The sequence below is a fragment of the Chinchilla lanigera genome, unplaced genomic scaffold (assembly GCF_000276665.1).
Source record: "Chinchilla lanigera isolate Chin_1 unplaced genomic scaffold, ChiLan1.0 scaffold00010, whole genome shotgun sequence".
NCBI lineage: Eukaryota > Metazoa > Chordata > Mammalia > Rodentia > Chinchillidae > Chinchilla > Chinchilla lanigera.
The window spans coordinates 31863169-31884929 of record NW_004955411.1 but is presented as its reverse complement, the minus strand read 5'-3'; the positions used below and the strand labels follow the sequence as shown (position 1 = coordinate 31884929).

The following is a 21761-nucleotide window of genomic DNA, read 5'->3' as shown; positions in this document are numbered from 1 at the left end:
AAAAAAAGAGTTGGGCAAAGAATGTAAACTGGCCATTCACCAAACAGAGAACCCAAATGACAAGTAGACGAGATACCCACCTCCCTAAAGTGAGGTTACAAATCAAGCCGACAAACCCACCCTCCTGCCTCAGCCTTCGGAGTGCTGGGATAATAGGCGTGTGCCACCACATCTAGCATAGAAAGCTTTAAACGTAGTTAATTTTAGTCTTGAAGGTAGGAGGAACCAAGTGAGTTAACTTTGTATTATTCCTGCCTGTTTAAATAATAAAATGCTATTGAGATATGAAAATAGTGCTAGCGAAATACTGAACAATGTAAGACTCATTACCTTACAAGTAATTGAAGTAAGACTTTTTGAGATGACAACTTTCCACCCATCCCCTCAAACAGATCAAACCAGAAAGAATACAGAGTCATGGCAGCAATATGAGAAGCAGGAATCCACCTGATCCTCCAGCAGCAGTCTAAAGTGGGGTCTGGCAGCCCAGAATGAAACTGCACATGTATGTGAAGCCCAGCCCGACACTCCCACGTATGTCCACAGGGATATGCATATGAGGATTAAATAAGTGGCAAAGGGTAAAAGACTTGTATAGTTGAAGCCAATAAAATACATACACAACAGCAAAATGGATGCCTCAACATTTTTGAATGTTAAGTAGAGTATATATGTAGCATAATGTCAAAAACACACTGGAGTGGGTACTTGTGAAGGGGAGGAGAATGGAAATATTCTACAGAGCAGGTAAGAATTGGGAGGAAAAAAAAGACAGGAAAGGGGCCTTGAACTAACCCTTTGTGGCTACAGGCCATGACTAACTTCATGCCCTGCGCCTGATGTGTGACAAGACAGCAAACAGAACAGTTTGTGTGTTACACATCTAAACAGAGACCGAATGTTACGAGATGGAAACCTCTACATCTGTCTTCTTCCCCCTGCCTCCAACTTTAATCCCTGACTTCTCTCTGCTGGTTTTCTTGCTCTCACCTGGTGGGAGCTATGGGAACCTTCTGTCTCTGTAACACTATATTCACACTGGCATACTTACAACATCTATAAATCGAAGCGATTTGAAAGTTGCTCCAGGCAGGCATCCCATTGCAGACAGACTAGGATAGTGACCTTCTTCCAACACATACTGGTTACCAGAAAAATTTTCTCCATCATATGCAACCCAGCTACAATAGGAAAAACCATACATACAGAATACAATTTGAGTATTCCTATTCAAGAAGTCTGACTTTCAATGTCATTTTTATTTTGTAGCAAGAAAATAAATACAAGGCTTATGGCTAACTGTTCATGCTTCAAAAATATCTGTATATTTACTGCATTTCATCTTGTGACTAATTAATATTCACAAATCATTTAATAAACTTCCCTCTCCATGCAATGACTGTTCCTACTTTCCCACCTCCCAGCCTGCCTTGCTCCTCTCCTGAGAGCCACGACGCTCCTGCCAATGCAGCTTCCGGGCCTCAGGTCCTTTCCCTGACAAAGGATCCTTCAGCCCCCATACTAGTCAGCCACCAAGGTCCATTTCTCCCCTACTCCTCTCTATTCTCATTTTTAATACCGCTGCACTGGGCCAGGAGTTTGAATACCACAGTGACTTAGGCAAGTCACTTGGCCTCTCAGGGCCTCAGCATTATCAATAAAATGGTGATATGCCAGGCTTCCTGGGATGAAGTTTATGTGTGGTTTTCTTTTTTTCCTTAAAGTTAACAAGTGCTCACTGAGGTATTTTCCAGTTAGAGGGGCAACAGAGAACAAGTACTCAGTCTTCAAGTTTATCCTCTAGTGAGCCGGGACAAACAATAGATGAGCAATAAAAATGCACATGTCTGGCAGTGATGAAAGAAGCCCACCGGGGGACCATGGGGAACGGGGTTGGAGCTGTACGCTAAGAACCTGCGGAACTCTGCTACTGGTCTGTGAACTCTGCCACTCTGCAGTGCTGGTACTGTTTCAACCAGAAGGACCTACATGTTTAAAGGCACTGCTATTATTAGGCTTCATTCCTCCTCACTTTTTGGACAGATTGCTCCAAGGGCCGTCTACGTCTCACTGGCCTTAGCCTCTCTCCTCTAATAAGGCTTTTGAAAAGTACTGCTTTTAGCATGGTACTCTGAGCCTGTTGCTTTTCCCCATCTCGTGTTTCCTATGGCATGCATCCTGACTCCTGTGTATGCTTAGGGAGTCGCCCCAGCCTGATCCCATCCTCCCAGCCCACGCTGGCTTTGCTCCATGAACTACTTGCCCGTGGGTGAATTCTGTTTCACCCATGAGATGGCTCTGCCACTGCACTTTGGCCTACCTGCCTCCTAAAACTCTGCAAGACTTGGTAGAAAATGAATCATCAATTTGACTTGTTGTCTCTTCAAAACTTAGACTTTGACCTTGAAACCGTGGTTCCGAAAACAAGTGAATCTTTGCAAAAGTAAAAAGAAACATAAAATTATTTTCCTAAACACATCAACATATTCAGCTTTTGCAGTGAGAAACCAAACATGACCTGCTAACTCTTACCACAGTAAAGTGGTGTGGATTTCATACATCTTATAAATTTCTACTTCAACACTGATGATAATTAGAACCATGTTGACTCCACCGTTCATGACTGTTTCATTCAGAGACATCAAAGGAGGACCCAACAACAGAGGCAACTTTCTATAGAACTCCCTTTGTTAACAAGCTCTGAGGCATGTGAAAGCTTTATTGTGGCCAAAAGTAATTCTTCATCACTTCTAACATTAACAATAAACTACACTTTGGAAACATGTAGCATAGCTTCCTTCCCTCTCAATGGAAGATACTTGCTGACTTATTAGAATCATGCATATGCCAGTAAAGGAGGCTACAGTGTTGCTTATGACTCTATAATTATGGCTGTCTGAACATTTCCATTAAAAAGCCTAAATAACAGATGTAATACTGCACTTGATTTGAGACTCGTCAATCAAAAGGCTTGAGTGAACCATATAAAATATTTGTCTAATGCAGACCCAGCAAATTTGAAAATTCATTTTACTATTTACCACAGTAACTATATGCTGTTGGAAATACTGATGAAAATTTATTCAATGTAATGATAAAATTCAGCTTTACATAATAGAGAGTAACTGACAAGAAATATCTAGATATGGGTCACTGCTATCAAGCATTGAAGTTAATTTATATTAGCCAGGCATGGTGGCACACACCTGTAATCCCAGCACCCAGGGAGGCTGAGGCAGGAGGAATGCTGTAAGTTCAAGGCCAGCCTAAACTACATAATGATACCCTATCTCAAAAAAAACCAACCAAAACAACCCCTAAAACTCAAAAAATCTTATTTTAAAAATACTATGGTATGTGCAAAGTCCTAGGTTTATAATCCCTAGCACCAAAAAACAACTATGTTTTCAGGCATAAAAATGAGTAAGATAAATAAAATGTCTCAAATGTTTAACATTTTTTAATTAGGTTCACCTTTTCTATGGAAAGTCCCTAATTATAGCAAATAAGAGTATTTTTAAAATTACCTGATTCTGTCTCCTGGGACCAGCAAAAGAATCCTATAAAATTTTAAAAGAAAGAGAAAAAAAATAGAGCAGACATGTTGAAAAAAGGTTTTCTTCCAGACCATTAGTAATTACTGCTAAAGTAACCTCAAAATACTTTTGTAGTAATTAATATTACATGAACCACAAGTATAATTCAAGAAATCCAAAATTCATTAAATACTCTCAAAGTGTAACTCCTTACCAAGCATATGGGTTGAACAGAAGAGATCTTACAATTTTTGCCTCCCCAGTCCTCAAAACTGGTGTAAAAGCCTTTATCAAGAACATACTGTTCTCCTGTGAAGTCAGGATTTTCATACGCTACCCATCTAAAGAAACAAAAACACTGGTTATGATTCATATTTTACATATAAAATTACAACACATCTGAATAAATATGTATCATATGGAAACTTTCACTTATTTTACTCATCAGTAATTTTAGTATTTCTGACTTTCCATTCATCTTTGGGAAATGGATTTATGTATAGGACGAATCAAAATGGTAGGCAAAGCCAGATGCAAGGGTACACACCTGCAGTCCTAGCTACCTGGGAAGCTAAAGTGGGAGGATCATGTGAGCCCAGTTCACGAGCAGCCTGGGCAACATGGTGAGGCCCCTAAAATATCTTTATAAATATCTTTATATGAATATTTTGGTGTTCTCATTTATTAAACCTCTATTCCTTAAGGAACTGCCAACAAGGACATTTCTCTGTATTTTTTTTCTAATTATATTCCTGAGTAACAAACTGGACTTTCAAGAACTTAGTTCTTTTTAAGAAGCAAGCAAGACAGGCTGGGGATTTAGCTCAGCGGCACAGTGCTGCCTGGCAAGTGCAAGGTCATGAGTTTGGTTCCCGGTACGGGAAAAAATCCAAAAAAAAAAAAAAAAAAACAAGCAAGAATTCTTTTTATCAACTTTAAAATATTTTTGCATAAAGATCTTAACAGAAAGCAGTTTATCTGTTATATAATGAACAATGCTGAAAAAAGTTAAATACTAAGAAAAAAAAAAATACAAGTAGCTGGGAGCAGTGGCACAACCGTAATCCCAGCTACTTCAGGAGCTGAGGCAAAAAGATCCTAAGTTTGAGGTCAACCTGGGTAATTTAGTGAGGCTCTGTCCCAAAAATAGAAAAGGTAGAATGGTCCTCGGTTCAATCCCCAGAACCAATAAAACAAAAAAACTAAAGTTTTGTTTCAAATAATATTTCCCAAATAATACAACTATGTAATAAGCAAGAGTGAACCAGCTCACAGAGGTATTACATACAAATCTCTTTGCAATGTTTTCATTTGTTAACTTTTCAGTGGTCTATACCAGCGAAGAAAATCAACCAATTTATTGACTTTACCTCCTATCCAAATATAGTCTTTAAAGGGAAAAAAGTTTTTCAGTTCTATTATATTCAAGAGATATCCAGTCTACTCAGTGAACTCCTTGCCGGAGGGACTCTCATAGTTTAAAGGAATACTGTCTACGTAGGTATTGTATTTGGACCTTTTCAAATGCTTATGTATGTTAAATCACACTTACAAAAGGAGGTACTTGCATGCATATTTTATAGATGGAGAAATCTAAAGCCACAGGAAAGTTAATTCATATATCCACTGAGTAAACACAGACTGTCTATTTGCCATGTGCCAGGAGCTAGACTGGCACTAGGAACACAGAGTTGAAAAACACCAAATCCCTGCTCTCCGAAGTTATAGATGGGTAAGAAGCATCACAAGCAGTTACATGGTGTTTGTTGTGAATGAGAAGGGACTTGTCTGTGGTGACACAGTGGCCAGATGTGATTCGATCTGTATCTTCTAAGGCTCACCAGGCTCTCTACTTTGTGACCCACCAGGTTTTGCCCTATAAAGTTTTTCTGCATTTACTGTTCTATTAAATCCTATTTAGAACAGTCTGCACACTTCACTAGTGAAGCAGACTCACACTTTACTATCTAAAAATGCTGACTTAATAAAAAAAAAAATTGCAGGTACAGTCATTAGCAGGAAATGAGCAGCCACCGAGGAGAAAAAAACAGTGCACAAACCTCGACAGGGATGGAACTTCAACAGCCAACATGTGTAACGGCAACAGCCAACATGAGCCAACTCACCTCTGGCCATGTGAGCAGAGAAACTGCTATGAACACCCTTAGTCTCCTTCACAAAATACCCAACCCCATTTCAGAGCCCCACTAGCAACTTTTTTTTTTTTTTTTTATTTTAAAGAGGAAAAAGCAATAAAAACAATGATACAAAATTTCAAAACAAGATAGTAGGAGAGTAACAATGGTTAGTTAGTACAAGCAATTTTAAAAACTTATTCTCTGTTCTTTAGCATCACGGACCAGGGAGTCAGGAGGCTTTGTGCTTCTGTGGTCATGACATTAACTTTCTGATAACTTCAAAGAGGTCTTAACTCCTTGTGGAAATTTGTATTTTCCTATGTAAGCTGGCCGTGGTCCCAGCACTGACCTGAGGTTTTAGGGGCATGTGGGCACCTGTGCTGCTCCGCACACACCACCTTTGGCCAGTCACACCTCAGGAAGCCAAAGCCGCGGAGCAGGGAGCATTGCTATGTGGGCAGGGAGTGCAGAGCAAGACAGTCTACTTCCAGAGAGCAGGGCTTGAAAACAAAGAGGGCACGTTCTATATAAAGCAAGTGTCCCAGGCAGGGCTCCTGTTAACAGATTAGAAAACAAAAGGCTGAGGGCTTTTGTTTGAACTTCAAAGTACGGATGGATGGGGAAAAAAGCCAGTGAGGAAGGAAAGACTGGATACTGCACAGGAAAGGAGGCAGCAACTGAGCAAGACCCAGGAGACGCTCTGTCCATCCATTTCTGTTTTTTTCTGACGGTGGGGATTGACCCAAGCTCTACTCATAGAGCTACAGCCCCAACCTGTGCACCACTCCTGCCTTTTTTTTTAACAGTACAAGTACTCTATTTCCCAATAAAACTAAAACTACTTGTAGCTAAACACCTAATACCCGATAAGCCTGTTCAGTTCATGGAAGCTGAAGAAAACAGCTTACTGAAACACCACTTGAAGTAGTAGTGCCCTCTGTAAGACGCAGCCCCAACCAAATCTCCATGAACTGCATGTCTGTTGTAAGGGGTAGGGAGACCCCAACCCCCAGGTTGGAGAGTCTGCTCTATCTGTGGATCTAGAGTCTACCTATACTTGGGACTTAAAAGAAAATTCCTCACTGGCCTCGTTCAGATGTACTCTGGACATATGAATCAATGCTTCTCTGCTTAAAGACTGACATGAAGAGGGGAGAGAGTCGAGTGCAAGTACTACCAGGTCCGAGCCTGAGAAATTACTCTAGGATTTGAGGGCAGCAGGGCGAACCCACCCGTCTGTGGAAGGCTGAAGGAGAATTTAAAATAGCACTTTTATTTTTTATCTGAACCCTAAATATATTTCATTCTGCTCTTTGTTTTAGAAAAAGTACCCCAGTTTCTACCATTTAAGCAAGAGCACAGCACTGAATCAGAAAATGATACAGGGCTGTGTGAGGGATTTCTTTTAACATCCCAACAAGATATGGAGCCACGTGTGGTGGTGCATGCCTGTAATCCCAGCACTTGAGAGGCTTAGGCAGCAGGATTGCTGTGAGTTCAAGTCCAGCCTGGGCTACAAAGTGAGTTCAAGGTCAGCCTGAACTATATAGTAAAACCCTGTCTCCGAAAAGCAAAACAAAAAAGAAAATGGAGTGCAGTTGCTCCACACCTCAATGGGTCTCATGAACATCCTTCCCAGAGGCCATCTCTGCCACGGAGCTGATAATGAGTTTACTGCCCAAGGAATTTATTGCCTTTGTGACAGTGATGCTCTTGGGAGAAACTTTCACACAACAGGAATTTCAAAAATGATTTTTTCTGAATGATTTCCATGCTAAGAAATAACTAAACTAAAATACTTACCATTTAAAGGCACTAATAAATCAGTTTTTCTTTAGGACTATTAAAAACAAATAGGTTAGTCTTCCCCCATCACCTTGGCACACCTTAACCTTCATATTCTAAAAGCTCCAAATCAAGTTCCTATGCCAAGCCTTGTATATATCCAGACTGGAAATTAGTCCCTCTGATGTGCCATTCCCAGTGCATTAAATCTCTACCTCTTTTGTAGCAATGATTCCATTTCACATAAATACTATAACTTGTTTGGGGATATAATAGAATGCTTTGCACGTAATAGATCTCAATAAAAATTTGCCAAATAACAAACAAGGAAGCAGCTGGCCCTGATAAGTACAGAAACCCTTCCAGATCCAAAGAATATAAAAGGAAGTAGTCTGTACATGTATGTATTACCTTTCAGTTCCCTTCCCTACCAAAACTCAATTGTTACAAGAAAAAAAAAAGCCTTAAGCCAGGAAATGCAATCAGAAATAACTAAATGTAGAAACATGTAAAAGCAATGTCTTATAAAGGAAACTGATTTCAAGTAAGCAGAGGCTGAGTAAAAAGGAAAGGAGACTGCCTCAAGGCACAATAATTCTACCTATGCTAAGCCATCAATATAGAAGGCCTGAGGAAATTCTACCCAGCATCCTGTGGCCCCATTTGCTAAGGCAATGACTGGCACATGACTAAAGGAACCAACAAATCTGCTAAGTATAAAAATGTACAACTTCACCAAACTGAGGTGATTATTATATTTTTCTCCTAAATAACTGGCTAAATAATTTAGCTAAATATTTTCTAAAATTTAGAAAAATAACTTGGAAAAAATTTTAATAATAAAATACAAATTTTTATTTGATAATAAAATTAATAATTTAGAAAAAATTTTATAAAATAAATTTAGCTAAATAATTTGGCTAAATATTTTCTCCTAAATAATCAAAGCAATCTAAAATACCACAGAGCCGTAGCACCATTTCGAATGACTTCTGCCTTTTGTAGAGAGCCAACTGTGATTCTAAAATGACTGGGCTCCAGAATAAGACCCAACAGAAGTCTGTTTCTGCTAAGGTTAGAAGACCCCAAAGTTGCTGTCATTCTGCCAAGATGGCACCACAAGTAATAGCCTACATGAAAATATCAGCAAGACTAACAGAAAAGTATATTACACTGCAGACACATCTCAAATACCCAGGGTTACTGTGGGAGGGAACCTCATGAAGTACAACAGGGTTGAGGCTAAACTAATTCAAACAGCCAGGTCACTCATGACTTCAAAAAACCTAACATAAAACACTTTCAATAGAACCAAGATCAAATTATTTCATATAACCACTTAAGAACACTCTCATTTGTAACAAATTAGAACACATGCCAGCCTGCATTACAAAAATAATTATCGGGGTGGCTTGCAGCTTAGTGGTACAGTATGTGGCCAAGCATACTTAAGGTCCTAGGTTTGATCCCCAGCACATAAAGAGAGGGGAAGGGAGTGGACAAAAGAAAAGGATAACTTCCTGTAATAAACATCTGCTGTTTCCACCCCCTGGCACCTCCCCTCACTACCTCTGATGTCTCAATCGTATCTAGGTGGCTCTGGTGGGGTGGAGGCTATAGACCAGCTCTAGGGATGGGCACATCACACAGGCACAGCCACCTCCTTGTCTGCAGTAATGGGTTCCGACATGCACATGATCTGTGACTTGGGAACCAGTCAAACTCGGGACTTGGGAGAGAAAGAGAGGCCTTTCCTACTGTAAGCAGTGAGTTGGGACAACAAAAACCAGATGTGGTCACACATTACCAAATGAAAAGAGCCTGCCTAAAACAGAACCAACATAGAAGAAACCTAGGGAAGAGATAAGAGACCAAGTTCTGACGGCAGTGACGATCTCATCTACCCTGCCAGGCCTGCAACCAAGTCTTCTCTAAAACTTTTCACTCATGTAAGCTAGTGAGTTCCATTTTTATGACTCAAGCCAAAAAAATCTGGCTTACCATCACCCGCATCCCTAAGAGTCTTAGCTGGTCATCTCTTAATAAAAACTTGCTTTGCCATTAATCAAGCATTGAATTGATAACTCTAGGTACATTGAAACAGTGACTTTAAAATCAAGGCAATAGTGAAGAAATACTAGAGCAGGCGCAGAACCACAGGAAAAATCTAATGGGACCTTCTCCCACTTCAGGCTTCTAATGTTAGGTTAGTATCAGTATGTAATTCCTGTCATAAGAAACTCATGACCTTTTCATGCTGAGTGACAAGGGAAGTGGACCTGTAGATTTCTATCATGATACCTAAAAACCCACTGCAACAATTTATTATGTGTAAACAAAAGATTATATGAGAAGTATTTTTTGTTTTTTGTTTTTTTTTTTTGTTTTTCTCCGGTACCGGGAACCGAACTCACGACCTTGCGCTTGCCAGGCAAGCGCTTTTGCCGCTGAGCTAAATCCCCAGCCCAAAAGAAGTTTTTTTTTTTTTTTTTTTTGGTTTTTCTCCTGTACCAGGAACCGAACTCACGACCTTGCGCTTGCCAGGCAGGCGCTTTGCCGCTGAGCTAAATCCCCAGCCCCTATGAGAAGTATTTTTAAAGCAGATATGAAAACGATATGGCAGTAAATATCAAGTGACTGAATTAATGTTTAGATATTTATTAATATCTGAATAATACTGGGATATTTACTTACTGAGTGCCTATTCTGTGTCACAGACTCTACTAGTTTAACACAAATCAAGGCAAAACCCATGTTTAAAATCCTGATTAGATTATTTTACTTACACTCCACTCAGTACATTAATAGACTGTGTCTTCACTCCATATCCAGTCTCCTTTAAATTAGCAACAATTCCTAATACATCAATACTGGAACCTTTGGATCCAAAGTTTTTTTCACTGTACATTATCATGTGAGCATTTGAAAAATCCTATTGAGAAAAAAATTTCAAAATTCAAACGATAGCCAGTGAATGAGACAAAAAAGACCAAGTACTAGCCTTTCGCTCTTCTTTAACTTACACCTAATATAGGTCGTAAAGACTGAAGTTCTCCATTGTAACCTCCCCAGTCTTTCCAGTCCTTGTATTCTCCTTCTTCTAGCAAATACTGATGACCTGCAAATCCAGGCTTCTCATAAGCAACCCAACTGCAAGTGAAAGAATATGAAGACGTAGTGATTTTCAGACATTTAAATTTTTCCCATGTATATATCAGTTTCATGGATAAATGTATATAAACATAGACATGAATTTGTATGTTATTATACTATTAGAATTCTCTAAAATTTAGAAGAACCTGCTCAAAAAAACCAACTTAAGGCATACACATCAGAATTCTGTAAAGGGGTACAAGGGTGCACGTGCATGATGTGTGTGTGTGTGTGTGTGTGTGTGTGTGTGTGTGTGTGTGTTTCAACTGACTCGAACCTCAGCAAGTGAAACTGGATAAACTGTCCTTAAGGAATTAAATCATTAGGAATCTTTTGCTATTTACAAGTGTTTACATCTAGGGGCTGGGGATATAGCTCAGCAGCATAAACGCTTGCCTGGCAAGCCTGAGGTCATGAGTTCGATTCCTGGTACCAAAAAAAAGAAAAAAAAATTTTAAAAAACCACAAAAAAAAAACAAGTGTTTACATCTATAGGAAAATGTGTAAGATTTATAAAATTCAAAAAGATCACATAAATTAGAAAGCAAACTATCTAACAGTTCAATAGCTTGGAACATAATCCTAGTAAGACTGCAGATGTGGTCATGCTCCAGGGCCAGTTTACCAGCTTTACTGTTGGACTACCCCTACAGCAGTGCCTCCAACTAACTGCTTCCCAACTGTGAGCCACAACAGGCTGCGGAGAACTGGGATAGACTGCTGAAATTCACCATGCCACAGAACCAGAAACACTGTCTTTAGCAGAAAAGTGGCACACATTGATTGCTTGGTTAGGGGGTAAAAAAAAAAGAAGTCCTTAGCAGTGAGCTCTGTGTACTTACATGCCTCTGAGTACTTTCATAGACCCCACAGACAGAAGGGGCAAATGACCGTCTCCGGTTGCTTCCTCTGTCTTGCCTCCCTCTGTGATAACACTGCACAGTTCTGTTTCTAGTTCCATACATCGTCCTTCAAAGAAAGGCTTTTCATAAATAACTACCTATAAGAGAAATAAGACACACCAGTAATTAGTAAGTTAACTATCTCAATAACTAAACATTACATAGACCATTTAATATCACTAAGTCCTAGAACACAAAATTTTCTAATCGTATTTTACTACCTAAATAACAACTACTGATAAAATAGAAAAAAAAATTATAGACGTTTTAAGTCCTGATGTGGAACAGTTCAGAGCTAAGGTTCAAAAAAGACACTTTAACTGATTTTTGTTCAATGCTGAGAACTGATATTTAGAATTTTTTTCAGGACAAACTAAGGAACCAAAGGATCCTGAAGTAGTTTAAAAAATTAAAATTATACCATTAAAGTAGGTGGGACAGATGTGGGAAATAAGAATAGCAGGAAAAGCATTTTGGAATAGGGAGAACTCGTCTTGAAAAAGTTTCTTCCTGGCTAAATGGCAAGCAACACCAGGCCCTGCAATTAGTAAATACAACCACAAATTATAAACTTAACCCAACAACAAGATCCTGAGCCATGAATACACATATTGTTAGTGACGTTTAATGCCATGAGCATCCTCCCCCAGCCTGAAGGAGGTGTGTGTAAACTGGAACGGCTTCCTTTGGCTGCAATGGTTTGTGATGGAAGTTTGTATATGAAGTCACACAAGCGTTATTTTCATAGAGATGGAATGGGATTGACATTTTACAGACACATGTATATGTACTCATGCATATGTGTACACACACACTTTACCTTTGGATCTGTAGGGAATTCAACTTTACGGCCACCCTGAAAAGAAAAATAACACTATAAGAACAATGGTTCTCCACTGCTATCTTACCATTTTATATATCCCACTGCAACTGAACCTCACGATTACATCCCAGTTTAATTTACATGAAATAGTGCTGAAGTTACCAACCGACAAATGACACCGGGAGCCAGTCTAGAGTAGAGTCACAGGCAGTCTGGTCTATAAGCTGAATGTGTAGGTGAGGTGTGTCTTTTCTTTTTACTCAGAAAATTTCTCATTAAAAAAAAAAAATCTGTATTTCTTACTTCTCTTGAAAAACAATTTAAGACCTGACATCTCTGGGCCTAAGTCCTCAGGCTGCACCCTCCACCTCCTGCAATGATTAATCCTGAACAAGGCCCGTCCTTCAGCCAGGCACAGGCTGGGGTTGGCTGTCCCCACCACTCCCTTTGGTTCAATGCCAGGCAGCCTCACCCATTTGTATTTCCTGCCTGGACCCTGGAGGCATTTGATCTTGCAACCCATGGCCTACAAAACTACTGAAGCTCACACAACATGATCTGAAGGACTCTTGAAACTGTAAGATAAACTATTAGATAAAACATCCCAAAGGATTAGTTTGTGGGAGTGGTTACACTTTCACAATAAAAAGATTTTTTAAAACTTAAAAGCTCACTAAAAACAATCCAAAGAAAAAATACTACATAAAAATATTAAACTAGTCAAGAGCTAAAAGCAGCAATGGGAAAGTTATATAAAGCTGTATTTTCCCCGATATACCTTTAACAGCTTAAAACAGCAGCCAAAGATGTTCCAATGCTGCCATGAACTGTAATTATGAAGGAATGTGACTGATTTTATCAGCAAACCTGAGTTTATACAACACCAAGGAAGTGCTCTTTTCAAAAGTAATCCTTTCAGACTATAAACTTCAGAGTTTATCATCATTACAGCTGGGTGTGGTGGGGTACACCTGTGATCCCACCACTCTGCAGGTGAGACAAGAGAACTGCAAATTCAAATCCAGGCTGGGCTACATAGTGACTGAGTGAGACCTTATCTCAAAAAGAAAAAAGGCTGGGAATGCAGCTCAGAGGGAAGGCCCAGGGCTTAATACCTAGTACTATAAAAAATAAATACAGTAAATCCCTGATTTACAAACATTCGAGTTGTGAACTTTCAAAAATACAAATGGACCTCACATTATGAACACTCACAGATACAGACAAATCACAGAAGTAGCTCATGTCTCTGCTGGACACGTTACAGTTGTGCTGCTGTGTGCTTACTGTACACAGCAATAGTGTCAGACACTTGCTGTATTTTTGTGTGCTTGGTTTTTTATGCTTTACACTGTATATTTGTGTTAAAGGTGTGTAAGACTTTGTCGGACCTATGAATGAATGAATCCAACTTACGAACGTTCTCCTGAAACAGAACTTGTTTGCAAATCAAGGACCTACTCTATATAAAATAAAATCATCACCACAAACTACCTTCAAAACCTGGAAATTCTTTCATACATTCATAAAACAAACAAAACTTTGTTCTTTAAAAGTAGATTTTAGGGAAAAAAAAAGAAAAACCTAATGTCATTTGCATTAAGACCAGCAAGTATACTGATAAGCCAAAAGCTTTGGCAGGAAGGGTAAAATTAGGATAGAATATGAACTCGCTTTCTTATTTGTCTCAAACTGGCTCTGCAGAGAGCTGACACGTTTCAACCATACATCTGTTATGGTTCTTACCCCACCACAAGTGTGGCAGTGAACACCCATTAGGATATGGGATACGCTGTGCCCCAGTGCAGGACAAAGACGCAGCCTGATTCCTCCCAAATCTGCAGTCCAGCAGGAAGGACGAACACCAAGGCAAAATCCAAGGGGAAGGTAGAAGGAGTAGCAGGCTCCTTCTAAGGCAAGTGCTGGGAGGACAACACTCATTTGGACATCTAGCCCAGGTCACCACCCCCACCTAGATGCCACCTATCACTGTAACTGGGCTTGGCACACCCCACCTCTTTCCCAGCTCTGCATCCTCACTCTGTTTTGAGACAGGGTCTAGCATGTAGTCTAGACTGGTCTTAAAGTCACCATCCTCCTGCCTAGGCCTCCCAGGTGGTGGGATTACAGGTACAGACCAGCTACCACACCTGGCAACACCTGCTCATTCTTTAACACTAAATTTGATTTATCACAAAGCTGGAAGCTGTTGCTGGAAGAGCTTGAGTTCAAGGCCAGCCCAGGCTACTTGGCAAGTTTGATGCCAACACGGGCTAATACAGCAAGATCTTGTCTCAAAAAACCAAAAATAAACAAAGTTTAAAGTCATGAAGCTGGGCTGGGGATTTAGCTCAGCAGCACAGAGCCTGCCTAGCACGTGTAAGGTTGTGAGTTTGATTCCCATTACCAAAACAAAACAAAAAAAAAAACAAAAAAAAAAGTGAAGTTTTCCTAATTATGCCCCTTCTGTCACATCACCCACAAGCTGTAGTTTTATTGATCTTTCTTCCTACCTTCCTATGGTTCTTTAATTCTTGCTTTCTTATTTACACTGGGCTGAAGCTTTGTGCACCTGTCTACATCTCTGTTAGCCTAAGGGTGCCCTGAAGCCAAAGGATACACTCTTATCTACTTTTTAAATCTGTAGTGGCTGGTAAATTATTGTTTCTAGTATTTCTACCTAATCTGCCTTTTAAAAAGCCAGCCTTATTGCTTCAACATCACATCCTCTGAACTACTGTCATCAACATGATAAAAAAAAAGTCACTGCCTTCAAGAACTGAGTTAGATTTCATTTTTACCATTTTCATAGGACGCATGGATCCAATGTATGCTGTGTCTGTATCCCAGAAGGATAAGTCAGGGTATTCACCAGGTTCCAGGATGAAAGGAACACCTTGAAATCCAGGCTCCTCATAAATCAGCCATCTAAATAAACGCCAAAGAAGAAAAGAAACAGACAACTCGTCACTTATTTCTTTCAGTTTTTCCACCTCCCTGGTACACAGGACCACTGGCAAGAGGATGCGGCCTGCACGACGTAAGGCTGCACTCAGGTGTTGGGATGTTGTTGACCCAAGGAGGAGAAGTAAGCCATGCTGGCCTCCTCTTCTGATCTTCGCGTTTCTCCTTTGCTGGCTTTGCCCACTCATTCTAATTCATATTATTAATTTCTTCTAAGTATAAACATCTCTGTTATTTCCAATAAATAACAGTAGTTAATTTTTTGTCCTGTATTTATTTGGAGAGGCCTCAGTTGGAAAATCTCAAGGACTGTTTTAAAAAGTAACGCCTCATTTGTACCCAGAAATTAAGGGTGTTCTACCTAATCATTTTGCATGGTACCAGGAATTACTAACAGCTCTCATCCTTGAGCTGACAAGGAACATGGCCCTAATTCCATCTAAGCCTCACAGCAATGCTATGAGGAAGCAATACTGTTGTCTCCCTTTTACAGAGGAGGTTAAATAAACTGCCCCAGGCCACACAGCTATAAGTACCAAAGGCAGGGCTGATCCAGGCTGACTCCTGAACCAGGCTCCTAATGATTTTTTTTTTTTCATTACGGATAGTTAAACAAACACAATTTATTCTTTTCACATTTACTTAGGATCACCACCATGAGCAATATTACTTAATGCACACTGGCGCCTGGGGGTTTGAGGGTATATAGGCTGCTTGTTCCCAGGCCGCAAAGCTTTTCTGTTTTTGGTTCTAATTTTAATGGCTTTGTGATATCACAGCCAGGCTTGTCAGCTATCACTTGTGCTTTGGTTCAGGAACCAGCAGCCACACCCTTTCACACTGTGTTACTACCAAGAAACCATAAAATCAGGCCAGTTAGAAGAGTCTCTAAAGACTGTAAGGTGTTACAAATTTCTTCATTCCTGGGAGGGCTCTGCAAAGGGGAGCTCATTGCAGAAGTGACTGTTATATCAGGCAGGTGTTAATGTACACCCTTTATCAACACGGGCTTCCTGGTGTACCTGTCCAGTTCTTTGTTGGTCTGGCTAAAATGCCTCCCTATGGTACTTTACCATGTCATGCTCCCCAGACAGAGTACCAAGAGGAAGATGGCTCTAAAAGAATTTTTTAAAAATGGTACTGGGGGAAAAAAAATGGTACTGGGGATTGATTTCAGGGCCTGTGGAATGAGCTACATCCCCAGTCATTTTTTGTTTTGAGACAGTCTTGCTAAGGGGCTAAGTAGCCCAGGATAGCTTTGAACTTACAATCTTCCTGCCTTAGCCTCCCAGAAAGCTAGGATTTCACAGGCCTACACCATCGTGCCTGGCTTCTAAATGAAATCTTTTCCTGGTAAAATGGGTCTGATGCTCCTCTCTTTACTTTTCTTATTCCCAATTATGGCCCAAGGCACTTTTATAGGGCAGCTTTTGTTAAGAGATTTCCTAGGATAAATCAGTAACTTCTTACTACTCACTAATTACACAGGGATTACAACCAGAAACTGCTGAAGAACTGTCCACACACACACACCAAAGAATGCTGGGAGGCTGGGAGTGGTATGAAGGTGGGGGATCAAAGCTAGTTCACAGTGCTACAAGTCAGGGCAGCAGTAACCTGGTAAAGGGAGGTGAGGAATGAGGAGACTGCTGAGGGGCTGGCATGTTCTACTGTTTGATCTAGGTGATAGTTCCACCCGTGTATTCATTCAGCTCTTGCATTTAAGATTTATTGTGTTCTTAACGCTGAGATTCCATCTCACCTAGAAAGAATGACTATCATCAAGAAATCAACCAATAACAAATGCTGGAGGGGCTGTGGGGAAAAAGGAACCCTTCTCCACTGGTGGTGGGAGTGCAGACTGGTACAACTACTGTGGAGATCAGTGTGGAGATTCCTCAAAACCCTAAAACTACAGGTTCCATTTGACCTGGCTGTTCCCCTTCTTGGTATCTTCAGGAACCAGCAGCCACACCCTTCCACACTGTGTTACCACCAAGAAACCATAAAATCAGGCCAGTTAGAAGAGTCTCTAAAGACTGTAAGGTGTTATAAATTTCTTCTTGGTATCTTGGTATCTGAAAGAATTAAAAGCATCACACCACAGCGATACATGCACACCCATGCTTACAGCGGCACAGTTTATTATAGTCAGATCTTGGAAACAACCCAAATGCCCATCAACTGATGAATGGATAGAAAAGATGTGCCTTTTTAATACAATGGAGTACTACTCTGCCATAAAGAAGGAAAAGCTAGAGACATTTCTAGGTAAATGGATGCATCTTGAGACACATTAAGTGAAATAAATTGGACACGTGTGTAAATACTGCATCACTTCTCTGGTATGAGAAACCCAAAGTGTAAATAAAGACCAAAATGTGTAATAGGTATTGTGAAATAGGAAAAAAATGTTCAAATGGGGAGGGGACAATGGGAGGGGGGAGGGGGAAGAAGGGAAAAGTAAAAAAATGAGAAAAAAAGGACAAAATGGAAACAAAGCTTTTGTAAATGGGGAAGGAAAGGGGTTGAAGGGAGGGTAAGGGAATGGGGGAAAAAAAGACACAAGTTATATCATGTACAGGTAAAAATGAATGTGATCATTATGTATACCTAAAATGTACCAATAAAATATGATTGGGAAAAAAAAAGATATGTTGTGTTCCTTTTTGCACAAATGTTATACTTCAAAATAAATTAACTGATGGAAAAAAGGCTTGGCTTTTAAATATCACTGTAATCCCCTAAATCACAAGAAAACAGACTCAGGAGGAGGTAATTTATATTTCCTTATGTTTAAATCATGACAGCTAAGGATGCATTTACCCATTTTTTGGAGCTCAAAACAGTCATCAGTACACTACATGTAGATTTTGTACCCTAATGGCAGTTTTAGAATAAAATCTGTTAATAAGTAACAAGTCAAAGCCCTCAAAGTCTGACTCCACAAGTAAATGGGACTTAATTTTTCATAAACAAGACAAATAGCTCAGGAACAAGTTGAGATTTTGAAATGATGCTTACTAAAATAACCTTTTCATTAGGTATTTCCTTTTATAGTTTGAGTTCTGAAGAGACTTATTCATCTGATACTAAAATTTCACTTCCCTTGAAGCCATGTAACATTTACAGAAGGAAGGCAATGTGGGTAGAGGAGGAATTGTTAAGAAACTGAACACATGAACTGATACATTTGAAAAGTATTTGAGACATTTGGTATGTGTGAGAGTAGTGCCTTCGGTAAGTAAGTGCCGGGGGACCTGCTTCATAACTCAGACAGCCACTTACGAACGCTGGATGCACTTTGGGATTTGAAAACTCATACACAAAGCGTGACTCATTTTTTCCTAAATTCTCTTCCAAAAAGATACAGTATTCATGAGGTTATCAGGAGAGAGGGAAATTATCTTTAGGCAATGTAATAGCAATGTCTAAGATACTCTTTCTTTTCCTTTGCACTTAGGTAATGAGCTTTTGCCAATATACATTTATTTATTTATTTATTTTTACTTTTTGAGACAGGGTCTCACTGTGCAGTTCAGGCTGGCCTTGAGCTCACTTTGTAACCCAGGCTGGTCTTGAATTCGCAATGATTCCCCTGCCTCAGCCTCCTGAGTGCTGGGATTACAGGCGTGCACCACCACGCCTGGCTGCCAATATACATTAGTAAGTACTACTTGACTATAAAGTTTGACTATACTACTTAAACTATACAAATATAAAACAGGAGCTTATTTTCTTAACAAACTAATGTATACAAATGTATTCACAACAAATGTGTATGAATATTGAAGTAATAACAATGGCCACTTATATAAACAGTAATACCTTGGCTCACTAATGCTTCTGTTTGCAAACAATTTGGTTCGCAAACGAAAGTGTTGGGCAAAACTTTACTTCCATTCGCAAACTGCATCAGGTGACAAACACAACCAGAGCCATCTTTCCCACACAAACACCGCCATCTTCCACCAAGTCATAAACAAGTTTGTAAACTGAGGTACTGTTTTTAAAGTATTTGTGTAAGTATTCTTTTAGAAATAACCTTTGAATCACATATGAAAAATCAGTCTTATCTTGTCCCCTTATTCTTAAGCAAGTAATTATAACTCTCAGGAAGCAAAGTTAAAATATTATTTCCAGCTGGATCCTAAGACAAGGTTACTTGAAAGGCCAACTGAGTTATTTAAAGGAGGATGGGTTATAAAAGGAACTTTTACAATGGCAGATGTGGGAGGCACCTCTCTACCCAAGCAAGCGAATGTTGGTGTCCTTGATGGGAAGCTGATTAGCGCATGCCACTTGCAGGGATGCGACAGAAATACATGGCACTACCCTTGCCATAACTGTTCAGCCCAGATCTAACCACACCTTTAGGCCTAGCACTTTCGGAAAATTCACGTAGCACAGGAACAAGTGAAAAGACACCATGAAGAAACAGAAAACCCAGAATGTGGTACATGCTCTGAGACAACTAGCTTAAGTTCTTTAACAAGTCAGTGGCATAGGAAACAAAGAGATGGGGTTCCTTCAGCAATTAAAGGGACGGAACAACCAAATGCATCCATACGAACACTGACTGGATCCTGCTTTTAAAAAAGATTTACAGGTGGTACTCCTGAAACAATTTGGAAAAGATGGCTATGCTCCACAGATTACATATCACAAACACATACTGTACTAGTTTTCTTAGGTTCAAGGTGTGATTAAGAAATACCATGATGTTTGAATTTTTAAAAATTTGTTACCACAAAAGATACACTGTTATTAATCTCCCTCAAAGCACTCCCCCTAATTTCATATACACTTATCCTACAGTTCTTGTCACTTCCTGAAACAGTTCTGAGAGTCATCTTTCCTGAGTTATTAGTTGATCTATCATGGAAGCCTCAACGTCTTGAACTGACTCAAATGTTCACCTTTCATGGTATTTTTATTTTAGAGAAGAGCCAGAAGTCACATGGTGCCAGACCCTGTAAATAAGGTGGATGAAGACAACATGATTTTTTTTTTTTTTGAGACAGGATCTTGCTATGTAGTCCAGGCTAGCTTTGAATTTCACTGCGTAGCCCAGGCTGGCCTCAGACTCACAGTGATCCTCCTGCCACAGCTTCCCAAGTGCTGGGATTACAGACATGTGCCACCACACCCAGTTACAATAGTGTTTATATGAACCTGCTTTTCAGCTGGATGACACTTGGCCCCAGCACTCACTGTCTTTTTGATCACTTGTTGTAAAGATATTCATGGAAGAGGACTCCCAGAATTGCTTCAAGAAGTGGCAAGAATGAAGCCAGATGTGGTAGCACACACCTGTAATCCCAGCACTCAGGAGGTTCAGGCAGGAGGATCACTGTGAGGTGAAGTTCAGCCTGGGCTACAAAGTAAGACCTTGTCTCAAAAAAACAAAAACAGAAAGAAAACAGAAAAAAAGGGCAAGAATGATGGGTGGTGGACCTGTGAAGGTTTGTTTTATTATAGGGCTCCATAACTCACACGTGTTGTCTTTTATATATATCCACCATTATATAATAAAAATGATCAATGTCTGGCCAGTATAAAAACTGTCCCTTGCCTGGGCACAGTGGCACATGCCTGTAATCCCAGAACTTGGCAGGCCAAGGCAGGACGATGGATCACCACGTGTTTGAGGCCAACATGGACTACATAACAAGTTCAAGGCCAGCCTGAATTACAAAGAGAAACTCTGTCTCAAAAAAACCCAAAACCTGTCCCTTCATTCAGAACATCTGCATTCTAGTATATATATTTATATACCTTTACCTCTGGAGGATGGTTGCTGAGATTAGCCATCTATAGTACTTAAAACAAGGATTTATAAGCAAATTACACTTAACAGAATCTGAAAGGTAAGTTCAGTTAGGAATTACCCATTTCCTCAAGTAAGAATCTAACAGAGAATACATTTGTTTTGTGTATGTGCAGATGTGCCTAACCTAGGGGAATGGGCCCTAAACACTCTTCCTAGTGGAATCTAGAAAAGAGCCCCACAGCAAAAACTCCTCCTACTCCAGCTCAGGGCACTGATGCACCAACAAAAGCAAAATGAGCTCATGTACTTGTTATTAGTTAAATCTTCTCAGACCACTCAGCCTTTCCCTGGAGCTCTGTAAAAGTACTAACCATCTTGAGCTCACCAGCCACAGTCAGTAACCCCAAACTTTGAACTGACATCCAAGGCAGCTCTCCCGATCCTAACAACAGCAAAAACAAACAGCCAGGAAAGAGTGTCTATCACTCTGTAAGCCCATCATAAATTGCAAGCAAGGGCAAGGTGTATAACTACCACTTAGGAAGCAAAGCTAACCTCCCTACAAAGGTAAGAGACGCTGCATAAATGTAGCTCAATATGTTCCAACATAGCCAAAGCCTGAGTCATGAAACCTTCCAGACACTGAGATTAAAATCTACGGTAGACATCCTTTCTCATTCTTTCCTA

The 21761-nt window shown here is 39.9% G+C and overlaps 1 protein-coding gene across 2 annotated transcripts in view; it reads right to left on the bottom strand.

Moving 5' to 3' along the window:
* The window catches only part of Aim1 (absent in melanoma 1), a 116064-nt gene that overhangs the window by 13088 nt on the left and 81215 nt on the right, over positions 1-21761 (bottom strand). For both annotated transcript variants that reach the window (XM_005377829.2, XM_013510790.1), the window contains exons 8-16: positions 15139-15265; positions 12335-12370; positions 11455-11612; positions 10483-10609; positions 10246-10391; positions 3751-3877; positions 3528-3560; positions 2321-2433; positions 1052-1181 (exon numbers count right to left, since the gene is read on the bottom strand). In XM_005377829.2, the coding sequence (XP_005377886.1) occupies positions 1052-1181; positions 2321-2433; positions 3528-3560; positions 3751-3877; positions 10246-10391; positions 10483-10609; positions 11455-11612; positions 12335-12370; positions 15139-15265 (997 nt within the window). The remainder of the gene's footprint in view (positions 1-1051; positions 1182-2320; positions 2434-3527; positions 3561-3750; positions 3878-10245; positions 10392-10482; positions 10610-11454; positions 11613-12334; positions 12371-15138; positions 15266-21761) is intronic.